We start from the raw sequence: 9538 nt of genomic DNA on the forward strand, positions 1-9538 counted from the left end.
CCGCATCCGCGGGGGGCCCGCCCGCCTCGTCCTGTGGAATCCCCCCCCAGCCCGCGCTGTTTCCCTCCCGGCGCGAGCGAAGTGTGACCCTGAGCCAACTCGTTTCCAGCTCCTGGCCGTCGCTGCAGCCGGCGGCTTCGTCTGCGTTTCGGCAGCCCGAGCGGTTCACGGGACGGTCTCCTATTAGCTCACGTAGTCTTCGCAACAAGCCCCCGGAGTAGGTATTGCCCTTCCTGTTGTGCACGTGAGTACATCGGAGGAGGGAGAGGCTGCGCGACTTGCCAGCCTCAGACTCTTGCTCCGCGTTCTTTTTAGCTGTGCTCGTGCTGCACCTTGTCGATTTGGGACATTATATGCTGCTGTTGTCTCTGCGGGAGCGTGTGGGAATCTGCCTGGGAGCCTCATTCTCACCAGGGGTCCTGTGGTTAGAACCTGAGGCTAAGGTGAGGCCTCGCAGGACCGCGGGGAGGGTTCCTTACAAGAGTGTTGAGTCAGAGTAACAGTGGCTGGCAGCGTCCAGTGCGTTTGTGCACCAGGCCGGTGGCAAGGCCCCCATGGGGCGAGCCTGCTTTGGGCCTCTCTGCAGCCCCCCAGTATAGACTCTTGGTGTCCGCATCAGCCCCGCAGGGACCTTATTGGCCCTACTTTTTCACTTGCATTGCAGTTTACAGTTTTCAGGTTTCCTATCCTTCATGGCAGACGTGGAGTAAAGAATGACAGTCCTGGCCGGGTGTGCAGTGCTGGACCTGGCATGCTTGCTCAGGGTCTGGCACAGGCGCCAGTTACCACCAGAAGTTCTTTGGCTTTCTTAGTAACGGTTGGAATCATAGGTGCTTTGGTGCATTTGAAAAAAGAGAAATTATTTCCTCTCAACTCCCTAAATCTAGAGGTAGAGCAGGAGAGCCACAGAACACCACCGGCATTGCCTGTGGTCTGGAACATACCAGCAGAAGTAGGGATGGTGAGTGTGGACGGGCATGTCGAGGCACGCTGGTAGGGCCCCCATTAACACAGAGTTCTGACTGCAGTGTTCCTGACAGGGAAAGGGTTGCGAAGGGTCTCTAGGGGTGGCCTCTTCCTCAGTATTTGCACAGGTCTTTGCTCTGAAAAGTACTTTCAGAGGCTACCTGGGTTCTTTGCCAGCAGTTAGCTGTCGTGTGATGATGTCGGAACGGACGATGTTTAGCCTCATAGTTGACGCTCTCCTGCTGCCCTCACCGGCTGTGGTGGGACTTAACCCCGCAGGCGCAGGGAGTTGTGGAGTTCAACCCCATTCCTGGGCGGGTATTTCTGGCAAGCCCCTGTGTGCCAAACCCAATCGTGGCCTTGCTGACCTCTTCCGACAGCCCTTGGAGGTAGGCCCTGCCAGGTGGACCTGGGGCTTACTGCACCAGGGGAGCAGTTACAGGTGGACCTGGGGCTTACTGCGCCAGGGGAGAAGCCAGGGGCCGTTTGTTCTGACTTTGGAGCAGTTACAGGTGGACCTGGGGCTTACTGCACCAGGGGAGAAGCCAGGGGCCGTTTGTTCTGACTTTTTGACTCTGTGCTTGTGTAACATCATCAAGGTAAGAATTTGCACCCTAGAAACTGCCCTCATCTGTGCTCTGTGGTCTTAGGTGGCCTCAGGGGGTTACGTTTTCTGGTGTCTGAAGTGTTTCCTGGTAGGTTTATGTGTATGAGTACAGTCAGCCCTTGAACAACATGGGGACTGGAGGCGCTGATCCCCGTGCAGTGGATATGATAATCCATGTATAACTTTTGACTCCCCAAAGACTTTATTGCTGGGAGTGTACTGTTGAGTGGAAGCCTTACCGATAAACAGTTGATGAACGCGTGTTTCTTCTAATAAAGTAAGCTGAAGGGAAAAATAAAACCACAAGGAAGGAAAACACATTTGTAGTACTGTATTTATCCAAAAAATTTGCACGTGCAAGTGGACCTGTGCAGTTCAAACCCATGTTTTTTAGGGGCCAACTTGAAAAAATGTATTTACCTTCCTATAGGGCAGGAAATGTGCTGCACACTTTAGGGGCAGGGTAGGTATTGGAGCAGGTGTCCCAGGATGACTTTGTGAAGTCCAGTTGTGGGAATGGTGATGACAATGGCCAGAGAGTTCTAGGTCCTCTTCCCTGACCCCACAGGAGAGGTGTCATTCTCCTGGAAGGGCTGTGGCCCTGTCATGTCCTGAGGTCTGTATGCCTCCAGCAGGAGTCAGGCCAGGAACTGCAGGACAGCTGGGTCCCTGCTGTGTTGCTGAGTCACCAAGCAGTGAGGGTGCAGACCCTTAGTTGAGTGGAACCATGGCCCATTTTCTTAACCTTAGAACACTAAATACAAGAAAGGTGGTAGCTTTAGGGGGTGAATAATTCTACAAAACCACCTCTTAGTATACTATTTCCGGGTAGAAACAATATGAGGCAATTGATAGTTTCATCAAATTAATATACCCTCACTATTTAGGAGACATCATCCTAGCATCTGGGGCTTTGTAAGGGAAGTTAGGCACTCCAAAATCTGAATCTGGCCTTAGCCCCACCAGGAGATTATTCTCTGGGAGCATCTGTACAAAGGTGGTGGTGGCCCCTCTGATTGCCATGTGAAGCTCTTGGTGGTGGCACACGGCCCGTGGGGGAAGAAGCCTGCGTGTAGGATCCACGAAGAGAGCCTTACCGGGTCAAACCCTCCTTCCCCGGTTCTTGCTTTGCCCTTCTGCCTTCTGGTCTTTTGTGTGACCCCTTTCCTCTGACCATGGAGAGTGTACTTGGCCCGAAGCACACTGTACCCCAGCGAGCATGTTCTTTACTTACCCTGTCTTGGTGAGTTATGGAAGGACTGTCTGTGAGAAGTGTTTTCTCTGAGAGTCACCTGGGAAATGAAGTGAGTAGCATTGTTGAGAAACGAACCCTTATTTGGGGTCCAGAGTTGGAGGTCTGGCAAAGGAGGTAGATTGTGTTTTGCTCCATTTGTGAGGTCACCTGTCTAGGTCTGTGTTGTGCTTGCGGTGGCAGGACAGAATAGGCAGGACGGGTGTCCCCACCTGGACATCAGGAGCCCAAGAGCAGATGGTGGTTGAGAGGTGAGCCTGACCTCTGCTCCCTGTGGGTGCACTTGGGGTGAGGGCAGGGCAGCCTCAGCTAACACGTGGCCTCCCAGTGGTGATCTGGTGGGCGGAGGGCAGGCTGGCCAACGTTGGCTGAGTGACATGGCAAGAGAGTGCAGGGAGAGGGTCCTGTTAGTCACCTAGGCTCCTCTGATACCGCCTACCCTCTACGTTGAAATCCCTGCTTTGCCCCAGCTTGTGATAAGCCATTTCATTTGTGCTTGGTGTCAGGATTTCTCGGGAGTGTCAAGGTGTTGTAGGTGCCTGATTGAACAAAACGTTGCCAGACTGAAGCTAAATTAGGTTAATTATAAATTGAGATTTGACTTTGAATGTCGCTCTGTAGATGGGAATCAGTCTTTTCTCTTACGTATGCACAGCTTTGCGGTTTGAGTTGCTTTGTTTGTGTTCTGTCTTGTGGCTTGGCCTCCCTGGCCGACGGATGGACACGTCACCAGGTCATGCTGTGTGGCGAGTGACTCTTGTGCTTTCAGGAGGGGAGCATTGCATCCTGGGACGGTTGAGAACTTTTTGACTCTGGTTTATTTCAGAGCTGGTTACCAATGTCCAGTGATGGATGACGACAGCCTGGACGAGCTTGTGGACCGAAGCCCAGGGCTGGATGGACACCCACGACTCAGCCCTGCTGCCCTGGCCAGCAATGCTGGTGAGCCAGCCTCCCACCCCTTCCACCCAGAGGTGGGGGGGCAGGTGTTTGCGGCTTGCACCTCTCAGAGGCAGCAGGGCCACCTCATGTGCTGAGTCCCCTTTTGAGGGTTATCTACATATGTCGATATTCAACTTTTAATCTTTTTTAAAAAGTTATTCTTTGCTTTTAATTGTACGAGCGGTACGTGTGTTTATCTTACTGTTTAGCTGAGTAGTACAGATGTACGTAGAGCGAAAGGATATGCTTCCCCTTGCTCCTGTCCCCCCCAGCCCAACTTCTCCGTCCCCCCATCTGGGCAGCCGCTCGTAGTCCCTTTGGCAGGTGCTTCCGAGCACGTCTGTACCTCTGTGAGGCAGCCCTCGCTGTTGGCTGCCTCGGTTGTGACGCTTGCTCGGGGCTTGTGTCTCCACCTCTTTTGCTTTAGAAGAAAGCAGTGACAGTACCAGTGGGGGCTCTGAAGATGACACGGGCAGCGAGCGCAGCTACGGCACCGACGGAGAGGACGAGGACGGGGACCTCGAGGACCAGTCCGGTGAGAATGCAGCTACTTGAGTGGCCTCCTGCTATTTGCTCTCGCTGTGACAGGGACCGCTGTTTATGAAACATTGTTGGTGGAGTTGATGCCTCGACGCACTGGCCAGCTGAGGGCTGTGAGGACTTGGGGAGAGGCTCCCCTGTCACCAGGCTGCACCTTCCGTTGGGGCAGTGGCGTGCTTTTGTTTCAGAGTCCAGTTTGACAACACAACTTCATTAAAGAGTAAAATGTCTAAGAATGTGGAGCAGCATGAAGTGGGGTCTTTCCAGGGTGAGCACGGCAGAGTGGATTTTCTGGCATAGTGAGCAAAGGGCTCTTGGTGACTCGTGCTTCTCACGGGCGCATGCACACGCACACACACACACACCATTCCCCCCCCCCCCCCCAAGTACAGGGCAGGTTTAGCAAGAGCCAAGGTTTGCTGTGGCCCGAGGTCACCTGGCCGGGACTCTGAACAGGCCAGGTCGGTGGAGCCCTTCATGGCTTCCTCTCATTCTTCTGACCAGAGCCCCAGAGAGAACTGGCAGGTGCAGGAAGTGACTTTATTAAGGAATTCCCAGCATGTTTACGCTGGTTGACATCTGTGCCCTTGAACTTCTGCGCAGGGAATGTTGCTGTAAGGGACTCTGGTTGGGGTCACGGCACCTCCTTCCCTGTCCCTTCTAGCCGCCCTGGCTGCTGCATGGCCTCCAAGGTCCCCAGGCTGGGCCATCCTGTCCGATTCCAGCTGTGGTCACCTTCCACAGAGGGAGGGCACACTTGGGCCTCTGCTGATAGGCTGTTGGACTTTGGAAGTTTGGCTCACAGCTGCTTTCCTTCTGGCACAGTCCTCAAGTCAGGAGAGGCATGGTCCTAAAGCACATACCATGATCTGTGTATCACAGTCTTTCAGGCTCTTGTGGTTACCAGTGTTAGAATATTACAGAAAGGTAACAGTGCTCATGAAGGAACAGGACTACGATAGCATGAGCAGACTTGAGTTTGCAACTCTGTGTGTATTGGTGACATACTCGTCCACAGATTTTGAATTCTGTACACAGGGAAATGAAATTTTGTCCTGAGTTTGCAGGTCACGGATATAGTTCTGCTTGTCCCCCACTGTTGAGATGGGGCGTTGGGCTTACCTGCGGAAGACATTGGTTCGTCCCTCGAGCAAAGGTTTGAGGGCCTGCTGGATGCCAGAGAATCTGGGTGGAGCCTGGAGGGAGTGCAGAAGCCAGCAGAGCTGGGTTTCTTGCTGTTCCTGAGCTCACCACTTAGCAGCAAAGACAGTGGCATAAAGAAGCAGTTACGACAAGGGTAATACATGGCCAGAGTAGGTGTGTAGGGGCATCTCCAGAAGAGGGTTTCTGTGGACCTGGAGTGGTGAGGAGAAGCTTCCAGAGAGGCCCGTCTAAGCTGTAATGTGAAGGACAGGAGGACGTGGCCAGGTGGTAGTGCACAGAGTGCTGCTAAAAGGGACATGTGGCACAGAGTGTCCAGGAGGGAGGGTGATGCAGGTGCAGGGCCTGCAGGTGGGGAGTGCTACAGGAGTGGGGGTTGCTGAGGCCCTGGTGGCTAGCCTGTCAGCTTGACTGAATGCCCTTTGTTTCCTCAACACCAGCCTTTGAAACATAAAAGGTGGCTGACTCTCCTTAGCAGGTGGGAAGTGTAGTCAGAACTAGAGAAGGGAGTCTCCTGAAAGGGCATTTCCTGTAACCTTGCGGACCTGGCCCTTCCCAGAGCAGCTTTCTACTTGTTGCTTTTCTTGGCCTAGTATTTATCCTTGAAAATTGATTGTGGTTTGTTGAGTTTCCAACCTCAAGTATTATCTCCTTAAGGGGCACCTGGGTGGCTCAAGTCAGTTGAGTGTCCGACTCTTGATTTTGGTTCAGGTCATGATCTCAGGGTCCTGAGATTGAGCCCCATGTCAGGCTCCACGCTTAGCGGGGAGTCTGCTTTAGATTTTCTCTCTCTCTCTCTCTTTTTCTCTCCCTCTCTCTATCCCTCCTTCTGCTTGCACACACGTGCATGAGGTCTCTCTCAAATAAATAAATCTTTAAAGATACATATTATTGGGACACCTGGGTGGCTTGGTTAAGTGTCTCTTTTGGCTCAGGTCATGATCTCAGGGTCCTGGGATCGAGCCCCACATCGGCCTCCCTGCTCAGCGGGGAGCCTGCTTCTCCCTCTCCCACTCCCCCTGCTTGTGCTCTTTTTCTGACAATAAATAAAATCTTTAAAAAATATATCTTTTAAAAAATACATTATCTGCTTAAGTCTTACCACAAAAACCGAGAACTTAGGGCTCTGCTCTGTGACCTCACGCCCAGCTCCCCAGGCCAAGCACACACTGCTCTGCAGGGAGTCACAGTGGCCTGCTCAGTGCAGCCCCAAGGCACCCCCATCTTGGCTGCAGCGTGAGCCGTGCTCCTCTTGGGGACCTGCAGTCTTCTGCACTGGGGTTTTCAGGCCCGCTGCCAGGCCAGGCTGGCGCGCTTGTCTGCACCTTCTTCACTGTGATCCCTTACTGAGTCGGGACCATGGCCAGCAGCCCCTGAGAAGGGGTGAGCAGAGGTAGATGGCTCAGGGCTTCGTGCATCTGTGCAAGTCTTTACCGCTCCCATCATTGCTGGTCACTGTCCCTCAGACTTCAGAGGCATCGCTCTGTGTGCCCAGGTGCTGCACAAGGGTCTCGTGGCCCTCAGGTGGCCAATTCTTTTGCCTTTCGGAATTCCGTAGGAAGAATCTGATCACCTAGCCTCAACCTACTTCTGCTCACTTGGGCCTTAGCAAAGCGGGAAAGCTGAGAAAAGCCCATTCTCATGCAGCTTCTCACCTGTCCTTTTCCAAAATTTTTGCGTACCAGTTTCATTAGGTTTTTCTTCTTGCTGTGTAATGAACTGTCACAGACCCAGCAGCTCAGAACAGTGTGCTTATAATCTCAGTGTTTCCAGGGTCAGCAGTCCAGATGTGGGTTGCTGGTCCTTTGCTCAGATCTCACTCACTGACATCAGCGGTCGTGGGGCCACGGTGCACATCTGAGGGTCTCCGAGGGCACTGCTTGTTGGCGGAATTCAGAGCCTTGAGGGAGTAGGGCTGAAGTCCTGACTTCTGGCTGGCTGTCGGCCGGGGACTGTCCTCAGCTCCTAGAGGCTGCCCCCTTGATCAGCAGTTCACATCAGCTGCTCACTTGTTTCCACGCCTGGAGGCGCACATTGCTCTGACTTCTTTCTCTGCAACCAGCTGGGGAAAACAGCTTTTAAAGGATGTACCTGATTAGGTTGAGCCAACAGGGAGTACTTCCCTTGGCCATGCAGCAGCAGCAGCAGCAGGTTTGTAGCTGAGGCACTGGTTTTGTTCACCCTGGAAGGGATTGGATGGGGTGGTGTCCTGGGGCTGTGTGAGGACCCTGCCTGCCACATCTCTGGTGCAAGTGAACTTGCTCCTCTAGTGGCGTTTGGGAGGGAGAGAAAACTGAATGTATAGGTCGACTGCTATGTTGAACTGAAAGCGTCTCCTTTTCTGCTGCTCAGGCTGCAGCCCCAGAACCTCTCAGAAATTGATCAGAACTGTTGTAACGAAGTTACCTTGTTTGGAATCTATGGTCCCTACATCCCCAAAGAAAGAAAAACAGACCTGTAAGAAAAGTCTCACTTGGAGGCAGATGGTTTGTTAACACCATGTTTTGAGGAGGGTTTTGGGGGGTGTGCCACCCCCTGGAGGCCACTGTGCTGAGCAGGGGCAGTTGTCAGATGGGGGAGCTTCCCTGATGGGGAAGGTTCTGATTCTGCACCAAGGTAGGGGCTTGCAGAGCTGGGATAGCCGCTCAGCCAGTGTCCCATCCTCTTAGCTTGGAAGCTGCGTCAGGTGAGGTGCCCGGGGATGGGCACAACAGTAGGGAAGGTGTCTGTCTCCTAAGTGTGGGATTTGGAATGCCTTCCTGAGCACAGCTGTAGCCTGCTTGCTTCCGGTGCTCCAACTCACAAAGTTACATTTCTTCTTTTCCAAGGTTCCGAAGATTCTGAAGGAGGAGGAGGAGGAAGAGAAGAGGGCACAGAGGCGTTAGTGGCCGTGGTGGACGCTCAGGGGAAGTTGGAAGCCAGTGGCGCATTTAATTCTGATGATGATTCTGAGAGCTGCCCGATTTGTCTCAATACTTTCAGAGACCAGGCTGTGGGGACACCAGAGAACTGTGCCCATTATTTCTGCCTGGATTGTATCGTCGAATGGTCCAAGGTGAGGGAGGCAGCTTTTCTTGGGTTCTTCTTTCCTTCGGGATGACCTCTCTCCGTTTACAAGTGACCCTGTCGGTTGCCAGCCTCTTACTGGGTGGTGCTGTCTGTTCTACAGTAGAAACTGGGGCCATAGAATTGGGTCCTGGCTTGATCTTTGCTTTGGTTGGTGTGCTCTTGGCTCTTGGGGTGGCCAGTAAAGCTCACTGTGGGGTGATGTGCTCATGCACCATGGGATAAGGAGGGTTATTTCTGGGTCAGTGTTCCTTGGGGACCTGTCTGCAGAAATCTTGAATGACCTAGGGGCAGTCTGTGGCTGGCAGAGGCAGCCTAGTATGCTGTGGTCCATCTCAGATGCAGAGCATGAGATTCAGCTCGGCACTGAGTCGCGATGACCAGCAGTAAAGGGAGCCAGCCTTAAAGCAGATGAAGAGAATTCATCAGAAATACACAGTATAGGGGTGCCTGGGTGGCTCAGTCGTTAAGCGTCTGCCTTCCGCTCAGGTCATGATCGCAGGGTCCTGGGATCGAGCCCCACGATGGGCTCTCAGCTCGGCGGGAAGCCTGCTTCTCCCTCTCCCACTCCCCCTGCTTGTGTTCCCTCTCTTTCTCTGTCAAATAAATAAATAAAATTTAAAACAAAAAAAAAGAAAGAAATACACAGTATATTTCATGATGAACTTTAATTTTTTTAAAGATTTTATTTATTTGAGAGAGAGATAGAGCACGAGTGGGGAGAAGAGGGAGAAGCGGGCTCCCCGTGAGCAGGGAGCCCTACGTGGGGCTCGATCCCAGGACTCCGGGATCATGACCTGAGCCGAAGGCAGACACCTCACTGACTGAGACACCCAGGCATCTCTCATGGTGAACTTGAGAAGCAGTAACCCCCTTCCTACTTTTTAAACTTCTTACCATGAAAAATTTCAAAGACATAGAAGAGGACCGGAGGAATGATGTGTGCCACCGCCCTGTGCCCCCCCCCCCCCCCCCCCCCCCCCCCCCCCCCCCCCCCCCCCCCC

General features: G+C 53.1%; 1 protein-coding gene across 1 annotated transcript in view; it reads left to right on the top strand.

Moving 5' to 3' along the window:
* Positions 1–111: 111 nt before the first annotated feature.
* PHRF1 (PHD and ring finger domains 1) overlaps positions 112–9538 on the top strand; it is a 28632-nt gene continuing 19205 nt past the window's right edge. Inside the window, exons 1-4 of the mRNA XM_044919366.1 lie at positions 112–217; positions 3652–3767; positions 4195–4302; positions 8297–8523. Coding sequence (XP_044775301.1) covers positions 3674–3767; positions 4195–4302; positions 8297–8523 — 429 coding nt within the window. The 5' untranslated portion in view covers positions 112–217; positions 3652–3673. The remainder of the gene's footprint in view (positions 218–3651; positions 3768–4194; positions 4303–8296; positions 8524–9538) is intronic.

This window comes from Neomonachus schauinslandi, chromosome 11 (assembly GCF_002201575.2).
Source record: "Neomonachus schauinslandi chromosome 11, ASM220157v2, whole genome shotgun sequence".
Taxonomy (NCBI): Eukaryota; Metazoa; Chordata; class Mammalia; order Carnivora; family Phocidae; genus Neomonachus; species Neomonachus schauinslandi.